At 45.9% G+C, this 23912-nt stretch overlaps 1 protein-coding gene across 1 annotated transcript in view; it reads left to right on the top strand.

The window, feature by feature from the left end:
- Window positions 1–23912, top strand: part of DCHS1 (dachsous cadherin-related 1) — a 123715-nt gene that overhangs the window by 90357 nt on the left and 9446 nt on the right. Inside the window, exons 11-17 of the mRNA XM_044288281.1 lie at window positions 1846–2085; window positions 2166–2291; window positions 2380–2589; window positions 2776–3645; window positions 7597–7710; window positions 15057–15268; window positions 15352–15506. Coding sequence (XP_044144216.1) covers window positions 1846–2085; window positions 2166–2291; window positions 2380–2589; window positions 2776–3645; window positions 7597–7710; window positions 15057–15268; window positions 15352–15506 — 1927 coding nt within the window. The remainder of the gene's footprint in view (window positions 1–1845; window positions 2086–2165; window positions 2292–2379; window positions 2590–2775; window positions 3646–7596; window positions 7711–15056; window positions 15269–15351; window positions 15507–23912) is intronic.

Genomic DNA, 23912 nt, shown 5'->3' with positions numbered 1-23912 from the left:
ATGGTTGTAGCAGTGTGTGATCTCTGTGATGTGGATGGTTGTAGCAGTGTGTGATCTCTGTGATGTGGATGGTTGTAGCAGTGTGTGATCTCTGTGATGTGGATGGTTGTAGCAGTGTGTGATCCCTGTGATGTGGATGGTTGTAGCAGTGTGGGATCCCTGTGATATAGATGGTTGTAGCAGTGTGTGATCCCTGTGATGTGGATGGTTGTAGCAGTGTGTGATCTCTGTGATATAGATGGTTGTAGCAGTGTGTGATCTCTGTGATGTGGATGGTTGTAGCAGTGTGTGATCTCTGTGATATAGATGGTTGTAGCAGTGTGTGATCTCTGTGATGTGGATGGTTGTAGCAGCGTGTTATCCCTGTGATATAGATGGTTGTAGCAGTGTGTGATCCCTGTGATATAGATGGTTGTAGCAGTGTGTGATCTCTGTGATATAGATGGTTGTAGCAGTGTGTGATCTCTGTGATGTGGATGGTTGTAGCAGTGTGTGATCTCTGTGATGTGGATGCTTGTAGCAGTGTGTGATCCCTGTGATGTGGATGGTTGTAGCAGTGTGTGATCTCTGTGATGTGGATGGTTGTAGCAGTGTGTGATCTCTGTGATGTGGATGGTTGTAGCAGTGTGTGATCTCTGTGATGTGGATGATTGTAGCAGGGTGTGATCTCTGTGATGTGGATGGTTGTAGCAGTGTGTGATCCCTGTGATGTGGATGGTTGTAGCAGTGTGTGATCTCTGTGATGTGGATGGTTGTAGCAGTGTGTGATCTCTGTGATGTGGATGGTTGTAGCAGTGTGTGATCCCTGTGATGTGGATGGTTGTAGCAGTGTGTGATCCCTGTGATGTGGATGGTTGTAGCAGTGTGTGATCTCTGTGATGTGGATGGTTGTAGCAGTGTGTGATCTCTGTGATGTGGATGATTGTAGCAGTGTGTGATCTCTGTGATATAGATGGTTGTAGCAGTGTGTGATCCCTGTGATATAGATGGTTGTAGCAGTGTGTGATCTCTGTGATGTGGATGGTTGTAGCAGTGTGTGATCCCTGTGATATAGATGGTTGTAGCAGTGTGTGATCCCTGTGATGTGGATGGTTGTAGCAGTGTGTGATCCCTGTGATGTGGATGGTTGTAGCAGTGTGGGATCTCTGTGATGTGGATGGTTGTAGCAGTGTGTGATCTCTGTGATATAGATGGTTGTAGCAGTGTGTGATCTCTGTGATATAGATGGTTGTAGCAGTGTGTGATCTCTGTGATGTGGATGGTTGTAGCAGTGTGTGACCCCTGTGATGTGGATGGTTGTAGCAGTGTGTGATCTCTGTGATGTGGATGGTTGTAGCAGTGTGTGATCCCTGTGATGTGGATGGTTGTAGCAGTGTGTGATCTCTGTGATGTGGATGGTTGTAGCAGTGTGTGATCTCTGTGATGTGGATGGTTGTAGCAGTGTGTGATCTCTGTGATGTGGATGCTTGTAGCAGTGTGTGATCCCTGTGATGTGGATGGTTGTAGCAGTGTGTGATCTCTGTGATGTGGATGGTTGTAGCAGTGTGTGATCTCTGTGATGTGGATGGTTGTAGCAGTGTGTGATCTCTGTGATATAGATGGTTGTAGCAGTGTGTGATCTCTGTGATGTGGATGCTTGTAGCAGTGTTGGCATTCCATAAGATAGGATTGGGAAAGGTCAGACTGATGGTTGTACTGGGTTAGGTTTAGTAGTGTTTGTGATTTCTGTGTTGGTGTCATCTGTACAGAGTAGTAGTGTTCTACTAGAATTCTGAAGTGGTGAAGCTGATTGCAACGATGGTGGTTATATTAACACATTCCTGGTGCTTACTGCTTTTTCTTCAGGTTCTTTGTCTGTGGTGAGAGCATTAGACCGTGAAGAGACAGCTGGATATAACCTAACTCTGGTAGTGATGGATTATGGTTCTCCACGCTTATCCAGCACACAGACTCTTACCGTTTCAGTTCTTGATGTAAATGATGATATTCCCACCTTTGAGAAAACACAGTATGAAGGCAACATCAAGGAAAATCAGGCAGCCGGCACAACTGTCCTCAGACTCCAAGCGGTGGACAGAGATCTGGGTGAGTAGAGGAAGCTAAGAGGTGAAATGGAGGCAACTGGGATCTCAATGTCAACCTTTAATGTACTTTAATGATCGTAGGCCCTGGAGGACAAGTCACCTATGGAGGGGTTACTGGGGATGAATTTTCACTTGATCCTCAAAGCGGAATCCTTACCACCAAAATGCCACTTGACCGAGAGAAAAAAGACAAGTACAAATTGACAGGTACATATACTATTACACCACAGCCAACAATCAGAACACCTCTAGAGATAACAGATGCATTGACCTTATATCCCATCATTTGTTGCAGCTTACGCACGGGACGGAGGTTCCCCACCAAAGGTGTCTGAGGTCCGGATATATGTCACTGTTAGGGATGAGAATGACAATGCTCCTGTATTTGAGAGTGATGGAATTTTCCTTGAAGTTCCTGAGAATCAGGAGCCAATGACACTATGTGTCCTCAAAGCCTGGGACCCAGACATGGGAAGCAATGGACAACTCCAGTATCATCTGAAAGGTGAGTGTCCCTGAGACCTTCGCACATCCTTCACTTCTACTGCGCATACTTAACATACTGTAGGAATGACCATAATTAGACATTTTGTTGATTTATATAATGAAGGCTGTACATGACTCTCTTTATCATTGACTCCCATGACATTACTGGAAGAGGTAAAGTCACGTATATGAACTTTCATTGCAGATGGTGATCCATCACAAGACTTCTCATTAGATCCTACTACAGGAGCCCTCTCCACATCTCGAGCACTAGACCGAGAGTCAGTGTCAGAGTACCGGCTGACTGTGATAGTCCATGATTCCGGGGATCCCTCCCTCACTGCCTCCAGCACTATCTCTGTGTCCGTGCTAGATCTGAATGACAACACCCCCACCTTTTCCACGTCATCTTTTAATGCAGAACTTCCTGAAGATGCCGCAGTTGGAAGTTTAGTTCTGAAACTGAACGCCCTTGATCCTGATTATGGTCCCAATGGCCGAACTACATTCCATCTCTCTAATGGGACTCAGGGAGCTTTCCATATTGACTCTCTTACTGGGCATATCACAACAGCCATTCAGCTTGATCGTGAGCGGCGGGCTGCATATACCTTCTTGGCATGGGTGATGGATTCTGATCCATCTGGACCACGCAGTTCAGAAGCTAGTGTGACAGTTATAGTAAAGGATGTTAATGACAATCCTCCAACATTTCTACGTAGCCCATTTCACCTGAATCTGTCTCGTAATACCCCTGTAAAGAGGACTTTGGCTGCAATGAGAGCAGAAGACAAGGATGCTGGTGCCAATGCTTCCATCTTATACAGGCTGGCACCACCTTCTGGAACAGGACGTTTTTCTGTAGACCCTTATACTGGTGAAGTACGACTTCTAGAACCTCTGGATAGCATGAGCCCACGGGAACGCACTGTTTTTGTACAGGCGTCAGATCTGGGTGAGCCACCACTGTCCACCACTGCTGTTCTTATTATATATGTCCGAGAGGAGGCGGCACGGGGTCCGAGATTTCCAAGGGATGCCAATGAGTTCAGCATATCTGAGAATAGTCAGCATGGTAAGTGAATATTCACTGTGGTAACGGTATGAGTGTGCCTATTTACTACAGGTCAGTGCTCAACAAGAGTGTGGCGATGGGTAGAGTGCGGCGATGGGTAGAGTGCGGCGATGGGTAGAGTGTGGCGATGGGTAGAGTGCGGCGATGGGTAGAGTGCGGCGATGGGTAGAGTGCGGCGATGGGTAGAGTGTGGCGATGGGTAGAGTGTGGCGATGGGTAGAGTGTGGCGATGGGTAGAGGGTGGCGATGGGTAGAGGGTGGCGATGGGTAGAGGGTGGCGATGGGTAGAGGGTGGCGATGGGTAGAGGGTGGCGATGGGTAGAGTGTGGCGATGGGTAGAGTGTGGCGATATGTAGAGTGCGGCGATGGGTAGAGCGCGGCGATGGGTAGAGCGCGGCGATCAGTAAAGTATAAAAGTGGTAAATGGCAAAGTAATAGGAAGAGTAAAAAAATAGCCAGAGTAATGTAATGGGTAAAGTACATCAATGGGAAGAGTAGAGTAATGGGTGAAGTCCAGCAATGGGTAAAGTAATGAATAGAGTAATGGGTAGAATAGAGTAATAGGCTGAGTATAACAATGCGTGAAGGATACTAATTGGTAGAGAAAAATAATGAGCAGATTATAGTAATGGGCTGAGAGGAGTATTGGGCAGGGTAGAGTAATGGGCAGAGTAAATTAATAGGTAGAACAGAGTAATGGGTAAAATAATGACCAGAGCGAGTAATAAGCAGAGTACAGTAATAAGCAGAGTACAGTAATAAGCAGAGTACAGTAATAAGCAGAGTACAGTAATAGGCAGAATGGAGCAATGGGCAGGGTGGAGTAAAGGGTTGAAGGAGATGAATGTATAGTTGCACAGGCAGTGTCCCCCTTTATCCAGTTGTGTAGGGTTATGACCTGTTATGAAGCTAGAGATCTCCTTTAGGCCTCATGCACATGACCGTTGTGTGCATCCGTGGCCGTTGTGCCGTTTTCCGTTTTTTTTTTTCGCTGACCCATTGACTTTCAATGGGTCCGTGGAAAAATCAGAAAATGCACCGTTTTGCAGCCGCATCCGTGATTCGTGTTTCCTGTCCGTCCAAAAAATAGGACCTGTCCTATTTTTTTGACGGACAACGGTTCACGGACCCATTTAAGTCAATGGGTCCGTGAAAAAACACTGATGCACACAAGATTGGCATCCGTGTCCGTGATCCGTAGCCGTAGTCTACTTTTACACAGATGGAACCGCAGATCCGTCTGAATAAAAGCTTTTTCAGAGCTGAGTTTTCACTTCGTGAAAACTCAGATCCGACAGTATATTCTAACACAGAGGCGTTCCCATGGTGATGGGGACGCTTAAGGTTAGAATATACTAAAAGAACTGTGTACATGACTGCCCCCGGCAGACCCCCCCTGTAGTTAACACATTGGTGGCCAGTGCGGCAGACCCCCTCACTCCCCTGTAGTTAACTCATTGGTGGCCAGTGCGGCAGACCCCCCCCTCCCTCCCCTGTAGTTAACACATTGGTGGCCAGTGCGGCCGGCCCCCCCTCCCTCCCCTTAGTTAACACATTGGTGGCCAGTGCGGCCGGCCCCCCCTCCCTCCCCTGTAGTTAACTCATTGGTGGCCAGTGCGGCCGGCCCCCCCTCCCTCCCCTGTAGTTAACTCATTGGTGGCCAGTGCGGCCGGCCCCCCCTCCCTCCCCTGTAGTTAACACATTGGTGGCCAGTGCGGCCGGCCCCCCCTCCCCTGTAGTTAACTCATTGGTGGCCAGTGCGGCCGGCCCCCCCTCCCTCCCCTGTAGTTAACTCATTGGTGGCCAGTGGGCCCACCCCTCCCTCCCCTGTAGTTAACTCATTGGTGGCCAGTGGGCCCTCTCCCCTCCCTCCTCCTTCTAATAAAAATCTCCCCCCCTATCATTGGTGGCAGTGGAGAGTACCGATCGGAGTCCCAGTTTAATCGCTGGGGCTCCATAGGTAGCCATGGCAACCAGGACACTACTGCAGTCCCGGTTGCCATGGTTACTTAGCAATTTTTAGAAGCATCATACTTACCTGCGCTGTCTGTGACCGGGAGCTCCTCTTACTGGTAAGTGACAGGTCTGTACGGCGCATTGCTTAATGATCTGTCACTTACCAGTAGGAGGAGCTCCCGGCCGGTCACAGACAGCGCAGCAGGTAAGTATGATGCTTCTAATATTGCTAAGTAACCATGGCAACCGGGGCTGCAGTAGTGTCCTGGTCGCCATGGTTACCGATGGAGCCCCAGCGATTACACTGGGCCTCCGATCGGTACTCTCCACTGCCACAAATGATAGGGGGTGAGATTTTAATTAGGAGGGGGAGGGAGGGGAGAGGGCCCACTGGCCACCAATGTGTTAACTACAGGGGAGGGAGGGGGTCCGGCCGCACTGGCCACCAATGAGTTAACTACAGGGGAGGGAGGGGGGTCTGCTGCACTGGCCACCAATGTGTTAACTACAGGGGAGGGAGGGGGTCCGGCCGCACTGGCCACCAATGTGTTAACTACAGGGGAGGGAGGGGGGTCTGCCGCACTGGCCACCAATGTGTTAACTACAGGGGAGGGAGGGGGGGGCGGCCGCACTGGCCAGCAATGTGTTAACTACAGGGGAGGGAGGGGGTCCGGCCGCACTGGCCACCAATGTGTTAACTACAGGGGAGGGAGGGGGGTCTGCCGCACTGGCCACCAATGTGTTAACTACAGGGGAGGGAGGGGGGGCCGGCCGCACTGGCCAGCAATGTGTTAACTACAGGGGAGGGAGGGGGTCCGGCCGCACTGGCCACCAATGTGTTAACTACAGGGGAGGGAGGGGGGTCTGCCGCACTGGCCACCAATGTGTTAACTACAGGGGAGGGAGGGGGGGCCGGCCGCACTGGCCACCAATGTGTTAACTACAGGGGAGGGAGGGGGGCCCGTCGCACTGGCCACCAATGTGTTAACTACAGGGGAGGGAGGGGTGGTCTGCCGCACTGGCCACCAATGTGTTAACTACAGGGGAGGGAGGGGGGGCCGGCCGCACTGGCCACCAATGTGTTAACTACAGGGGAGGGAGGGGGGGCCGGCCGCACTGGCCACCAATGTGTTAACTACAGGGGAGGGAGGGGGGGCCGGCCGCACTGGCCACCAATGTGTTAACTACAGGGGAGGGAGGGGGGGCCGGCCGCACTGGCCACCAATGTGTTAACTACAGGGGAAGGAGGGGGGGCCGGAAGCACTGGCCACCAATGAGTTAAACACAGGGGGGGGGGGGGGTCTGCCAGGCAGCAGGGGGCAGTCATGTACACAGTTCGTAGTATATTCTAACCTGAAGCGTCCCCATCACCATGGGAATGCCTCTGTGTTAGAATATACTGCCGGATCTGAGTTTTCACAATGTAACTCAAATCCGATGGTATATTCTAACATAGAGGCGTTCCCATGGTGATGGGGACGCTTCAAGTTAAAATATACCATCGGATTGGAGAAAACTCTGATCTGATGGTATAAAAGAACTCCAGACTTTACATTGAAAGTCAATGGGGACGGATCCGTTTGCAATTGCACCATATTGTGTCAACGTCAAATGGATCCGTCCCCATTGACTTGCATTGTAATTCAGGACGGATCCGTTTGGCTCCGCACGGCCAGGCGGACACCAAAACGACTTTATTTTTATGTCTGTGGAGCCTCCAAAAATCAAGGAAGACCCACGGACGGAAAAACGGTCACGGATTACGGACCTACGGACCCCCGTTTTGCGGACCGTGAAAAAATACTGTGGCGTGCATGAGGCCTTAAGTAGCTGTGGAGGTAGAGGCCCCATTAAGCAGCTGCATGATGCTCCAATAAAGCAGCACAGCTTAGAGGCCTCCTTTAGTTGCAGACATTCCCGGTGTTGGTCCTTAGGTTGCGGTCACTTATAGTCCGCTCTCCTGTATTACTGAAAGCTTACACTCATCTGTTATAGGTTCCGTGGTTGGATCTGTGAAAGCCACACACAATGGGGGCTCCTCTGGAAGGATCAGCTACAGTATCCTGAGTGGAAATGAAAATGGAGCATTCACCATCAGCCCAAATACAGGTACCCTAACCTGACCCTAGTAATATCCACAGTAGAGATCCCTGCACTAATGAGATCTACAAGGATTAAACCTGACCCTAGTAATATCCACAGTAGAGATCCCTGCACTAATGAGATCTACAAGGATTAAACCTGACCCTAGTAATATCCACAGTAGAGATCCCTGCACTAATGAGATCTACAAGGATTAAACCTGACCCTAGTAATATCCACAGTAGAGATCCCTGCACTAATGAGATCTACAAGGATTAAACCTCACCATAGTAATATCCACAGTAGAGATCCCTGCACTAATGAGATCTACAAGGAATAAACCTCACCATAGTAATATCCACAGTAGAGATCCCTGCACTAATGAGATCTACAAGGATTAAACCTCACCAGAGTAATATCCACAGTAGAGATCTCTGCACTAATGAGATCTACAAGGATTAAACCTCACCATAGTAATATCCACAGTAGAGATCCCTGCGCTAATGAGATCTACAAGGATTAAACCTCACCATAGTAATATCCACAGTAGAGATCCCTGCACTAATGAGATCTACAAGGATTAAACCTCACCATGTAATATCCATAGTAGAGATCCCTGCACTAATGAGATCTACAAGGATTAAACCTCACCATAGTAATATCCACAGTAGAGATCCATGCACTAAAGAGATCTACAAGGATTAAACCTCACCATAGTAATATCCACAGTAGAGATCCCTGCACTAATGAGATCTACAAGGATTAAACCTCACCATAGTAATATCCATAGTAGAGATCCCTGCACTAATGAGATCTACAAGGATTAAACCTCACCATAGTAATGTCCACAGTAGAGATCCCTGCACTAATGAGATCTACAAGGATTAAACCTCACCATAGTAATATCCATAGTAGAGATCCCTGCACTAATGAGATCTACAAGGATTAAACCTCACCATAGTAATATCCACAGAGGAGATCCCTGCACTAATGAGATCTACAAGTATTAAACCTCACCATGTAATATCCACAGTAGAGATCCCTGCACTAATGAGATCTACAAGGATTAAACCTCACCATAGTAATATCCATAATAGAGATCCCTGCACTAATGAGATCTACAAGGATTAAACCTCACCATAGTAATATCCACAGAGGAGATCCCTGCACTAATGAGATCTACAAGGATTAAACCTCACCATAGTAATGTCCACAGTAGAGATCCCTGCACTAATGAGATCTACAAGGATTAAACCTCACCATAGTAATATCCACAGTAGAGATCCCTGCACTAATGAGATCTACAAGGATTAAACCTCACCATGTAATATCCATAGTAGAGATCCCTGCACTAATGAGATCTACAAGGATTAAACCTCGCCATGTAATATCCACAGTAGAGATCCCTGCACTAAAGAGATCTACAAGGATTAAACCTCACCATAGTAATATCCATAGTAGAGATCCCTGCACTAATGAGATCTACAAGGATTAAACCTCACCATAGTAATGTCCACAGTAGAGATCCCTGCACTAATGAGATCTACAAGGATTAAACCTCACCATAGTAATATCCATAGTAGAGATCCCTGCACTAATGAGATCTACAAGGATTAAACCTCACCATAGTAATATCCCCAGAGGAGATCCCTGCACTAATGAGATCTACAAGGATTAAACCTCACCATGTAATATCCACAGTAGAGATCCCTGCACTAATGAGATCTACAAGGATTAAACCTCACCATAGAAATATCCACAGTAGAGATCCCTGCACTAATGAGATCCACAAGGATTAGACCTCACCATAGTAATATCCACAGAGGAGATCCCTGCACTAATGAGATCTACAAGGATTAAACCTCACCATAGTAATATCCACAGTAGAGATCCCTGCACTAATGAGATCTACAAGGATTAAACCTCACCATAGAAATATCCACAGTAGAGATCCCTGCACTAATGAGATCCACAAGGATTAAACCTCACCATAGTAATATCCATAGTAGAGATCCCTGCACTAATGAGATCTACAAGGATTAAACCTCACCATAGTAATATCCACAGAGGAGATCCCTGCACTAATCAGATCTACAAGGATTAAACCTCACCATGTAATATCCACAGTAGAGATCCCTGCACTAATGAGATCTACAAGGATTAAACCTCACCATAGAAATATCCACAGTAGAGATCCCTGCACTAATGAGATCCACAAGGATTAGACCTCACCATAGTAATATCCACAGAGGAGATCCCTGCACTAATGAGATCTACAAGGATTAAACCTCACCATAGTAATATCCACAGTAGAGATCCCTGCACTAATGAGATCTACAAGGATTAAACCTCACCATAGAAATATCCACAGTAGAGATCCCTGCACTAATGAGATCTACAAGGATTAAACCTCACCATAGTAATATCCACAGTAGAGATCCCTGCACTAATGAGATCTACAAGGATTAAACCTCACCATAGTAATATCCATAATAGAGATCCCTGCACTAATGAGATCCACAAGGATTAGACCTCACCATAGTAATATCCACAGAGGAGATCCCTGCACTAATGAGATCTACAAGGATTAAACCTCACCAGAGTAATATCCATAGTAGAGATCCCTGCGCTAATGAGATCTACAAGGATTAGACCTCACCATAGTAATATCCACAGTAGAGATCCCTGCACTAATGAGATCTACAAGGATTAAACCTCACCATAGTAATATCCACAGTAGAGATCCCTGCACTAATGAGATCTACAAGGATTAAACCTCACCATAGTAATATCCACAGTAGAGATCCCTGCACTAATGAGATCTACATGGATTAAACCTCACCATAGTAATGTCCATAGTAGAGATCCCTGCACTAATGAGATCTACAAGGATTAAACCTCCCCATAGTAATATCCACAGTAGAGATCCCTGCGCTAATGAGATCTACAAGGATTAAACCTCACCATAGTAATATCCACAGTAGAGATCCCTGCACTAATGAGATCTACAAGGAATAAACCTCACCATAGTAATATCCACAGTAGAGATCCCTGCACTAATGAGATCTACAAGGATTAAACCTCACCATAGTAATATCCACAGTAGAGATCCCTGCACTAATGAGATCTACAAGGATTAAACCTCACCATAGTAATATCCATAGTAGAGATCCCTGCACTAATGAGATCTACAAGGATTAAACCTCACCATAGTAATATCCACAGTAGAGATCCCTGCACTAAAGAGATCTACAAGGATTAAACCTCACCATAGTAATATCCATAGTAGAGATCCCTGCACTAATGAGATCTACAAGGAATAAACCTCACCATAGTAATATCCACAGTAGAGATCCCTGCACTAATGAGATCTACAAGGAATAAACCTCACCATAGTAATATCCACAGTAGAGATCCCTGCACTAATGAGATCTACAAGGATTAAACCTCACCATAGTAATATCCACAGAGGAGATCCCTGCACTAATGAGATCTACAAGGATTAAACCTCACCATAGTAATGTCCACAGTAGAGATCCCTGCACTAATGAGATCTACAAGGATTAAACCTCACCATAGTAATATCCATAGTAGAGATCCCTGCACTAATGAGATCTACAAGGATTAAACCTCACCATAGTAATATCCACAGAGGAGATCCCTGCACTAATGAGATCTACAAGGATTAAACCTCACCATAGTAATATCCACAGTAGAGATCCCTGCACTAATGAGATCTACAAGGATTAAACCTCACCATGTAATATCCATAGTAGAGATCCCTGCACTAATGAGATCTACAAGGATTAAACCTCACCATAGTAATATCCACAGTAGAGATCCCTGCACTAAAGAGATCTACAAGGATTAAACCTCACCATAGTAATATCCATAGTAGAGATCCCTGCACTAATGAGATCTACAAGGATTAAACCTCACCATAGTAATGTCCACAGTAGAGATCCCTGCACTAATGAGATCTACAAGGATTAAACCTCACCATAGTAATATCCATAGTAGAGATCCCTGCACTAATGAGATCTACAAGGATTAAACCTCACCATAGTAATATCTACAGAGGAGATCCCTGCACTAATGAGATCTACAAGGATTAAACCTCACCATGTAATATCCACAGTAGAGATCCCTGCACTAATGAGATCTACAAGGATTAAACCTCACCATAGAAATATCCACAGTAGAGATCCCTGCACTAATGAGATCCACAAGGATTAGACCTCACCATAGTAATATCCACAGTAGAGATCCCTGCACTAATGAGATCTACAAGGATTAAACCTCACCATAGTAATATCCACAGTAGAGATCCCTGCACTAATGAGATCTACATGGATTAAACCTCACCATAGTAATGTCCATAGTAGAGATCCCTGCACTAATGAGATCTACAAGGAATAAACCTCACCATAGTAATATCCACAGTAGAGATCCCTGCGCTAATGAGATCTACAAGGATTAAACCTCACCGAGTCACCATAGTAATATCCACAGTAGAGATCCCTGCACTAATGAGATCTACAAGGATTAAACCTCACCATAGTAATATTCACAGTAGAGATCCCTGCACTAATGAAATCCACAAGGATTAAACCTCACCATAGTAATATCCATAGTAGAGATCCCTGCACTAATGAGATCTACATGGATTAAACCTCACCATAGTAATATCCATAATAGAGATCCCTGCACTAATGAGATCTACAAGGATTAAACCTCACCATAGTAATATCCATAGTAGAGATCCCTGCACTAATGAGATCTACAAGGATTAAACCTCACCATAGTAATATCCACAGTAGAGATCCCTGCACTAATCAGATCTACAAGGATTAAACCTCACCATAGTAATATCCATAGTAGAGATCCCTGCACTAATGAGATCTACAAGGATTAGACCTCACCATAATAATATCCACAGAGGAGATCCCTGCACTAATGGGATCCACAAGGATTAAACCTCACCATAGTAATATCCATAGTAGAGATCCCTTCACTAATGAGATCTACAAGGATTAAACCTCACCATAGTAATATCCATAGTAGAGATCCCTTCACTAATGAGATCTACAAGGATTAAACCTCACCATAGTAATATCCACAGAGGAGATCCCTGCACTAATGAGATCTACAAGGATTAAACCTCACCATAGTAATATCCACAGTAGAGATCCCTGCACTAAAGAGATCTACAAGGATTAAACCTCACCATAGTAATATCCACAGTAGAGATCACTGCACTAATGAGATCTACAAGGATTAAACCTCACCATAGTAATATCCATAGTAGAGATCCCTGCACTAATGAGATCTACAAGGATTAAACCTCACCATAGTAATATCCACAGAGGAGATCCCTGCACTAATCAGATCTACAAGGATTAAACCTCACCATGTAATATCCACAGTAGAGATCCCTGCACTAATGAGATCTACAAGGAATAAACCTCACCATAGTAATATCCACAGTAGAGATCCCTGCACTAATGAGATCTACAAGGAATAAACCTCACCATGTAATATCCATAGTAGAGATCCCTGCACTAATGAGATCTACAAGGAATAAACCTCACCATAGTAATATCCACAGTAGAGATCCCTGCACTAATGAGATCTACAAGGATTAAACCTGACCCTAGGAATATCCACAGTAGAGATCCCTGCACTAAAGAGATCTACAAGGATTAAACCTCACCATAGTAATATCCCCAGAGGAGATCCCTGCACTAATGAGATCTACAAGGATTAAACCTCACCATAGTAATATCCACAGTAGAGATCCCTGCACTAATCAGATCTACAAGGATTAAACTTCACCATAGTAATATCCACAGTAGAGATCCCTGCACTAATGAGATCTACAAGGATTAAACCTCACCATAGTAATATCCACAGAGGAGATCCCTGCACTAATGAGATCTACAAGGATTAAACCTCACCAGAGTAATATCCACATTAGAGATCCCTGCACTAATGAGATCTACAAGGAATAAACCTCACCATAGTAATATCCACAGTAGAGATCTCTGCACTAATGAGATCTACAAGGATTAAACCTCACCATAGTAATATCCATAGTAGAGATCCCTGCACTAATGAGATCTACAAGGATTAAACCTCAGCATAGTAATATCCACAGTAGAGATCCCTGCACTAATGAGATCTACAAGGATTAAACCTCACCATAGTAATATCCATAGTAGAGATCCCTGCACTAATGAGATCTACAAGGATTAAACCTCACCATAGTAATATCCACAGTAGAGATCCCTGCACTAATGAGATCTACAAGGATTAAACCTCACCATAGTAATATCCACAGTAGAGATCCCTGCACTAATGAGATCTACAAGGATTAAACCTCACCATAGTAATATCCATAGTAGAGATCCCTGCACTAAAGAGATCTACAAGGATTAAACCTCACCATAGTAATATCCATAATAGAGATCCCTGCGCTAATGAGATCTACAAGGATTAAACCTCACCATAGTAATATCCACAGTAGAGATCCCTGCACTAAAGAGATCTACAAGGATTACTCCTCACCAGAGTAATATCCACAGTAGAGATCCCTGCACTAATGAGATCTACAAGGATTAAACCTCACCATAGTAATATCCACAGTAGAGATCCCTGCACTAATGAGATCTACAAGGATTAAACCTCACCATAGTAATATCCATAGTAGAGATCCCTGCACTAAAGAGATCTACAAGGATTAAACCTCACCATAGTAATATCCATAATAGAGATCCCTGCGCTAATGAGATCTACAAGGATTAAACCTCACCATAGTAATATCCACAGTAGAGATCCCTGCACTAATGAGATCTACAAGGATTAAACCTCACCATAGTAATATCCATAGTAGAGATCCCTGCACTAAAGAGATCTACAAGGATTAAACCTCACCATAGTAATATCCATAATAGAGATCCCTGCGCTAATGAGATCTACAAGGATTAAACCTCACCATAGTAATATCCACAGTAGAGATCCCTGCACTAAAGAGATCTACAAGGATTACTCCTCACCAGAGTAATATCCACAGTAGAGATCCCTGCACTAATGAGATCTACAAGGATTAAACCTCACCATAGTAATATCCATAATAGAGATCCCTGCGCTAATGAGATCTACAAGGATTAAACCTCACCATAGTAATATCCACAGTAGAGATCCCTGCACTAATGAGATCTACAAGGATTAAACCTTGCGGAACGTTCTGTGATGTTTTTTCAGATTTTTTCTTTTGCTGGGAAAGCCCTTTAATACTTCCAGCTGGAGCCAGTGATGAAAGTGTAATACCGCCCCGGGCGTTATATGCTGTAACTCTGGTGTCTCTCCTCCAGGGCAGATCACGGTGCTGCAGCCGGCATCACTGGACTTCGAAGCTAACCCTCGCCATAAGCTGGTCATTCAGGCAGAGACGGCCCAGCATTACGCCTTCACCACGGTCTCCATCCTGCTGCAGGACGCCAACGACAATGCTCCCCGCTTTCAGCTTCCTTCCTACACGGCTTATGTAAGGGAGGGTCAGGCGGATGGGAGTCGTCTTCTCCAGGTGAGAGCTTACTGGGTTGTAGACACCTGCGCCCCAGTACTACACTGGTCACCAGTAATAGGCACTGATTGTTCCATTTCCAGGTCCTTGCAGAAGATCCTGACCAAGGAATGAACGGTCAGATCACTTACACGATTGAGCCGTTTCAGCCCATGAAGGATCTGTTCCACATTGATCCACACACTGGCGTGGTTACCACGGCTGTTATATTAGACCGCGAGATCTGGTCCGAGGCTCGGTGAGTGCAGCGCTACAGGTGTGTAGACAGAGGGCCTCCCCTTCCAGATGTCTTGTGTGATTACATATACATCCTATCAGACAAACTGCATCGCCATGCCAAAAACAGTAGCCGGAAGTTACAAAAATTCATGAAGGGACCCGAGAGGCATCTGTCAGCAGTTTTGTCCCTAGGACACCGGCTGACCTGTTCCATGTGCTCCCGGCAGCTGAAGACATCTGTGTTGGTCCCATCTTCATATGTGCCGGCATTGCTGAGAAATATGAGACTTTACTGTATCTGAATGAGCCTCTGGGAGCAACGGGGGCGTCGCCATTACACCTAGAGGCTCTGCTCTCTCTGCACTGCCGCACCCCCTGCACTTTAATTGACAGGACCAGCCAGTGTAAACGTGATCACGCCTCGTCCCGTCACTCAAAGTGCAGAGAGTGCGGCAGTGGCAGAGAGAGAAGAGCCTCTAGGTGTAACGGCAACGCCCCCGTTGCTCCCAGAGGCTCATTTGCATATAGTAAACCTTGAGCAGATGCACACAAGGATAAGACCAGCATGCACAATGCAAACTTCAATAGAAGGAAGGCGGACACTATGTGCGTAGTGGCGATTGTTTTTCATAATAGTCCTCGCCTCTAACTGAGTCCAAAACAGAACTATACACCCATCCCCCCTTATGCCCCCTCACAGTATTTATGCTCAGATATGTGCCCCCTTCACCATAGTCATGCCAACATGTCCCCCCTCACGTTTGTGCTCCTCACAGTAATTATACCCAGATATGTGCCCCCTGACAGTAGTTATGTCCAGATATGTGCCCCCTCACAGTAATTATACCCAGATATGTGCCCCCCTCACAGTATTTATGCTCAGATATGTGCCCCCTTCACCATAGTCATGCCAACATGTCCCCCCTCACGTTTGTGCTCCTCACAGTAATTATACCCAGATATGTGCCCCCTCACAGTAGTTATGTCCAGATATGTGCCCCCTCACAGTAATTATACCCAGATATGTGTGCCCTCACAGTAGTTATACCAGATATGTGCCCCCCTCACAGTAGTTATGTCCAGATATGTGCCCCTCACAGTAATTATACCCAGATATGTGCCCCCCTCACAGTAGTTATGTCCAGATATGTGCCCCTCACAGTAATTATACCCAGATATGTGCCCCCTCACAGTAGTTATGCCCAGATATGTGCCCCTCACAGTAATTATACCCAGATATGTGCCCCCTCACAGTAATTATACCCAGATATGTGCCCCCTCACAGTAATTATACCCAGATATGTGCCCCCTCACAGTAGTTATGCCCAGATATGTGCCCCCTCACAGTAATTATACCCAGATATGTGCCCCCTCACAGTAGTTATGCCCAGATATGTGCCCCCTCACAGTAGTTATACCCAGGTATGTGCCCCTCACAGTAGTTATACCCAGATATGTGCCCCCCTCACAGTAGTTATGCCCAGATATGTGCCCCCTCACAGTAATTATACCCAGATATGTGCCCCCTCACAGTAATTATACCCAGATATGTGCCCCTCACAGTAATTATACCCAGATATGTGCCCCTCACAGTAATTATACCCAGATATGTGCCCCCTCACAGTAGTTATACCCAGATATGTGCCCCCTCACAGTAATTATACCCAGATATGTGCCCCTCACAGTAATTATACCCAGATATGTGCCCCTCACAGTAATTATACCCAGATATGTGCCCCCCTCACAGTAATTATACCCAGATATGTGCCCACTCACAGTAATTATACCCAGATATGTGCCCCGCTCACAGTAATTATACCCAGATATGTGCCCGCTCACAGTAATTATACCCAGATATGTGCCCCTCACAGTAATTATACCCAGATATGTGCCCCCCTCACAGTAATTATACCCAGATATGTGCCCGCTCACAGTAGTTATACCCAGATATGTGCCCCTCACAGTAATTATACCCAGATATGTGCCCCCTCACAGTAGACATGCCTAGATATGTGTCCCCCTCACAGTAGTTATACCCAGATATGTGCCCCCTCACAGTAGTTATACCCAGATATGTGCCCCCTCACAGTAGTTATACCAGATATGTGCCCCCTCACAGTAGTTATGGCCAGATATGTGCTCCTCACAGTAGTTATACCAGATATGTGCCCTTCACAGTAGCTATACCCAGATATGTGCCCCCTCACAGTAGTTATACCAGATATGTTCCCCCTCACAGTAGTTATACCAGATATGTGCCCCCTCACTGTAGTTATACCAAATATGTGCCCCCTCACAGTAGTTATACCCAGATATGTGCCCCCTCACAGTAGTTATGGCCAGATATGTGCCCCCTCACAGTAGTTATATCCAGATATGTGCCCCCTTCACAGTAGTTATACCAGATATGTGCCCCCTCACAGTAGTTATACCAGATATGTGCCCCCTCACAGTGGTTATACCAGATATGTGCCCCCTCACTGTAGTTATACCAGATATGTGCCCCCTCACAGTAGTTATACCAGATATGTGCCCCCTCACAGTGGTTACGTCCAGATATGTGCCCCTCACAGTAGTTATACCCAGATATGTGCCCCCTCACAGTGGTTATACCAGATATGTGCCCCCTCACTGTAGTTATACCAGATATGTGCCCCCTCACAGTAGTTATACCAGATATGTGCCCCCTCACAGTAGTTATATCCAGATATGTGCCCCCTCACAGTGGTTACGTCCAGATATGTTCCCCTTCACAGTAGTTATACCAGATATGTGCCCCCTCACAGTAGTTATATCCAGATATGTGCTCCTTACAGTAGACATGCCTAGATATGTGCCCCCTCACAGTAGTTATATCCAGATATGTGCCCCCTTCACAGTAGTTATATCCAGATATGTGCCCCCTTCACAGTAGTTATACCAGATATGTGCCCCCTCACAGTAGTTATACCAGATATGTGCCCCCTCACAGTGGTTATACCAGATATGTGCCCCCTCACTGTAGTTATACCAGATATGTGCCCCCTCACAGTAGTTATACCAGATATGTGCCCCCTCACAGTGGTTACGTCCAGATATGTGCCCTCACAGTAGTTATACCCAGATATGTGCCCCCTCACAGTGGTTATACCAGATATGTGCCCCCTCACTGTAGTTATACCAGATATGTGCCCCCTCACAGTAGTTATACCAGATATGTGCCCCCTCACAGTAGTTATATCCAGATATGTGCCCCCTCACAGTGGTTACGTCCAGATATGTTCCCCTTCACAGTAGTTATACCAGATATGTGCCCCCTCACAGTAGTTATATCCAGATATGTGCTCCTTACAGTAGACATGCCTAGATATGTGCCCCCTCACAGTAGTTATATCCAGATATGTGCTCCTCACAGTAGTTATGCCCCGATATGTGCTCCCTCACAGTAATTATACCCAGATATGTTCCCCCTCACAGTAGTTATGGCCAGATATGTGCCTCCTTGAGTATTTATGTCCAGATATGTGCCCCCTCACAGTACACATGCCTAGATATGTACCCTTCACAGCAGTTATGTCCAGATATGTGCCCTTCACAATATTAATTCCAATGTGTGTCTCCTCCATAGTGGTGTGGCCCATATTTGCACCCCTCACAGTACTTATGTCCAGATATGTGCCCCTTCACAGTAGTAATGCCCAGATATGTGCCCCCTCACAGTAGTTATACCCAGATATGTGCCCCTCACAGTAGTTATACCCAGATATGTGCCCCTCACAGTAGATATTCCAAGAGATGTGCCCCCTCACAGTAGTTATACCAGATATGTGCTCCCTCACAGTAGTTATATCCAGATATGTGCCCCTCACAGTAGTTATATCCAGATATGTGCCCCCTCACAGTAGTTATACCAGATATGTGCTCCCTCACAGTAGTTATTTCCAGATATGTGTCCCCTCACAGTAATTATACCCAGATATGTGCCCCTCACAGTAGTTATATCCAGATATGTGCCCCCTTACAGTAGTTATACCAGATATGTGCCCCCTCACAGTAGTTATACCAGATATGTGCCCCCTCACAGTAGTTATACCAGATATGTTCCCCCTCACAGTAGTTATACCAGATATGTGCCCCCTCACTGTAGTTATACCAGATATGTGCCCCCTCACAGTAGTTATACCAGATATGTGCCCCCTCACAGTAGTTATACCAGATATGTGCCCCCTCACAGTGGTTACATCCAGATATGTTCCCTTTCACAGTAGTAATGCCCAGATATGTGCCCCCCTCACAGTAGTTATGGCCAAATACAGTATGTGCCCCCTCACAGTAGTTATGTATAGATATGTGCCCCCTCACAGTAGACATGCCCAGATATGTTCCCCTCACAGTAGTAATGCCCAGATATGTGCCCCCTCACAGTAATGTCCAGATATGTGCCCTCTCACAGTAGTAATGCCCAGATATGTGCCCCCTCACAGTAGTAATGCCCAGATATGTGCCCCCTTACAGTAGTAGTAGCTACACATAGCCTGCTTTGGGCTGTGGAGGACCCTGGGCACACACAGCGAACTCCATAAACACATCAGAGAACCAGTGATGGTCAGGGGTCCACCCTACAGCATGTAGCAGGTATTTACAGTAGTTATACCCAGATATGTGCTCCCTCACAGTAGTTGTGGCCAGATATGTGCCCCCTCACAGTAATTATATCCAGATATGTGCCCCCTCACTGTAGTTATACCAGATATGTGCCCCCTCACAGTAGTTATACCAGATATGTGCCCCCTCACAGTGGTTAAGTCCAGATATGTTCCCCTTCACAGTAGTTATACCAGATATGTGCCCCCTCACAGTAGTTATACCAGATATGTGCCCCCTCACAGTAATGTCCAGATATGTGCCCTCTCACAGTAGTAATGCCCAGATATGTGCCCCCTCACAGTAGTAATGCCCAGATATGTGCCCCCTTACAGTAGTAGTAGCTACACATAGCCTGCTTTGGGCTGTGGAGGACCCTGGGCACACACAGCGAACTCCATAAACACATCAGAGAACCAGTGATGGTCAGGGGTCCACCCTACAGCATGTAGCAGGTATTTACAGTAGTTATACCCAGATATGTGCCCCCTCACAGTAGTTGTGGCCAGATATGTGCCCCCTCACAGTAATTATATCCAGATATGTGCACCCTCACTGTAGTTATACCAGATATGTGCCCCCTCACTGTAGTTATACCAGATATGTGCCCCCTCACAGTAGTTATACCAGATATGTGCCCCCTCACAGTGGTTAAGTCCAGATATGTTCCCCCTCACAGTAGTTATATCCAGATATGTGCTCCTTACAGTAGACATGCCTAGATATGTGCCCCCTCACAGTAGTTATATCCAGGTATGTGCTCCTCACAGTAGTTATGCCCAGATATGTGCTCCCTCACAGTAATTATACCCAGAAATGTTCCCCCTCACAGTAGTTATACCCAGATATGTGCTCCTTACAGTAGACATGCCTAGATATGTGCCCCCTCACAGTAGTTATATCCAGATATGTGCTCCTCACAGTAGTTATGCCCAGATATGTGCTCCCTCACAGTAATTATACGCAGATATGTTCCCCCTCACAGTAGTTATGGCCAAATATGTGCCTCCTTGAGTATTTATGTCCAGATATGTGCCCCCTCACAGTACACATGCCTAGATATGTACCCATCACAGCAGTTATGTCCAGATATGTGCCCTTCACAATATTAATTCCAATGTGTGTCTCCACCATAGTGGTGTGGCCCATATTTGTACCCCTCACAGTACTTATGTCCAGATATGTGCCCCTTCACAGTAGTAATGCCCAGATATGTGCCCCCTCACAGTAGTTATACCCAGATATGTGCCCCCTCACAGTAGATATGCCAAGAGATGTGCCCCCTCACTGTAGTTATACCAGATATGTGCTCCCTCACAGTAGTTATATCCAGATATGTGCTCCTCACAGTAGTTATATCCAGATATGTGCCCCCTCACAGGAGTTATACCCAGATATGTGCCCCCTCACAGTAGTTATACCAGATATGTGCTCCCTCACAGTAGTTATATCCAGATATGTGTCCCCTCACAGTAATTATACCAGATATGTGCCCCCTCACAGTAGTTATACCAGATATGTTCCCCCTCACAGTAGTTATATCCAGATATGTGCCCCCTCACTGTAGTTATACCAGATATGTGCCCCCTCACTGTAGTTATACCAGATATGTGCCCCCTCACAGTAGTTATACCAGATATGTGCCCCCTCACAGTGGTTACATCCAGATATGTTCCCCTTCACAGTAGTAATGCCCAGATATGTGCCCCCCTCACTGTAGTTATGGCCAAATACAGTATGTGCCCCCTCACAGTAGTTATGTATAGATATGTGCCCCCTCACAGTAGACATGCCCAGATATGTTCCCCTCACAGTAGTAATGCCCAGATATGTGCCCCCTCACAGTAATGTCCAGATATGTGCCCTCTCACAGTAGTGATGCCCAGATATGTGCCCCCTCACAGTAGTAATGCCCAGATATGTGCCCCCTTACAGTAGTAGTAGCTACACATAGCCTGCTTTGGGCTGTGGAGGACCCTGGGCTCACACAGCGAACTCCATAAACACATCAGAGAACCAGTGATGGTCAGGGGTCCACCCTACAGCATGTAGCAGGTATTTTCTTCCCAGCATGTGCTGCAGGGCTGATTTACAGCCAGGTGAGGACAAATACTGGACCGGATTTTAAATGCCTGTCCGTGTTTTGGCAGCACCTGGCTGTCCTTAAATAGGCAGCTGGGCTCAGAAGCCAGGTCTCTGTGTTGGGATCTGGGAGCCTTGTGTCTGGATGAAGGCTTGCTATCTGTTTGGCGTGAACACAGGTTGGGGCTGCTATCAGCAAGAACTCTTTGAGGCAGAATTGCTGCATGTTGTGAATTACACCAACACCGCAAGGTGTCTTTTGTTTTATTATGACTGCTTACCTAGAGTGTGAATAAAACACTGAACTGTTTGATCCAAAGAACTTGTTGTGGCCTCTATACTGCGTCCGCTAATCCTGTCTACCAGAGCGAGTCCCCACAATATATATACAGTTGCAAGAAAAAGTATGTGAACCCTTTGGAATGATATGGATTTCTGCACTAATTGGTCATAAAATGTGATCTGATCTTCATCTAAGTCACAACAATAGACAATCACCGTCTGCTTAAACTAATAACACACAAAAAGTTAAATGTTGCCATGTTGTTATTGAACGCACCATGTAACCAGTCACAGTGCAGGTGGAAAAAGTATGTGAACCCTTGGATTTAATAACTGGTTGAACCTCCTTTGGCAGCAATAACTTCCACCAAACGTTCCCTGTAGTTGCAGATCAGACGCGCACAACGGTCAGGAGTAATTCTTCACCATTCCTCTGTACAGGACGGTCAGGAGTAATTCTTCACCATTCCTCTGTACAGAACGGTCAGGAGTAATTCTTGGCCATTCCTCTTTACAGAACGGTTTCAGTTCAGCAATATTCTTGGGATGTCTGGTGGGAATCGCTCTCTTGAGGTCCTGCCACAGCATCTCCATCGGGTTGAGGTCAGGACTCTGACTGGGCCGCTCCAGAAGGCGGATTTTCTTCTGTTTAAGCCATTCTGTTGTTGATTTACTTCTATGCTTTGGGTCGTTGTCCTGTTGCAACACCCATCTTCTGTTGAGCTTCAGCTGGTGGACAGATGGCCTTAAGTTCTCCTGCAAAATGTCTTGATAAACTTGGGAATTCTTTTTTTCCTTCGATGAAAGCAATCCGTCCAGGCCCTGACGCAGCAAAGTAGCCCCAAACCATAATGCCCCCACCACCATACCTCACAGTTGGGATGAGGTTTTGAGGTTGGTGTGCTGTGCCTCTTTTTCTCCACACATAGTGTTGTGTATTTCTTCCAAACAACTCCACTTTGGTGTCATCTGTCCACAGAATATTTTGCCAGTTCTGCTGTGGAACATCCAGGTGCTCTTGTGCAAGCTGTAAACGTGCAGCAATGTTTTTTTGGACAGCAGTGGCTTCCTCTGTGGTATCCTTCCATGAAATCCATTCTTGTTTAGTGTTTTACGTATCGTAGATTCGCTAACAGGGATGTCAGCATATGCCAGAGACTTCTGTAAGTCTTTAGCTGACACTCTAGGATTCCTCTTCACCTCATTGAGCGGTCTGCGCTGCGCTCTTGCAGTCATCTTTACAGGACGGCCGCTCCTAGGGAGAGTAGCAGCAGTGCTGAACCTTCTCCATTTATAGACAATTTGTCTTACCGTGGACTGATGAACAGCAAGGCTTTTGGAGATACTTTTATTACCCTTTCCAGCTTTATGCAAGTCAACAATTCTTAATCGTAGGTCTTCTGAGAGCTCTTTTGTCCGAGGCATCATTCACATCAGG

Source organism: Bufo gargarizans, chromosome 3 (assembly GCF_014858855.1).
Source record: "Bufo gargarizans isolate SCDJY-AF-19 chromosome 3, ASM1485885v1, whole genome shotgun sequence".
NCBI lineage: Eukaryota > Metazoa > Chordata > Amphibia > Anura > Bufonidae > Bufo > Bufo gargarizans.
Note: the sequence above shows the minus strand (reverse complement) of the source record. Positions and strands in the feature narration are given on the sequence as shown.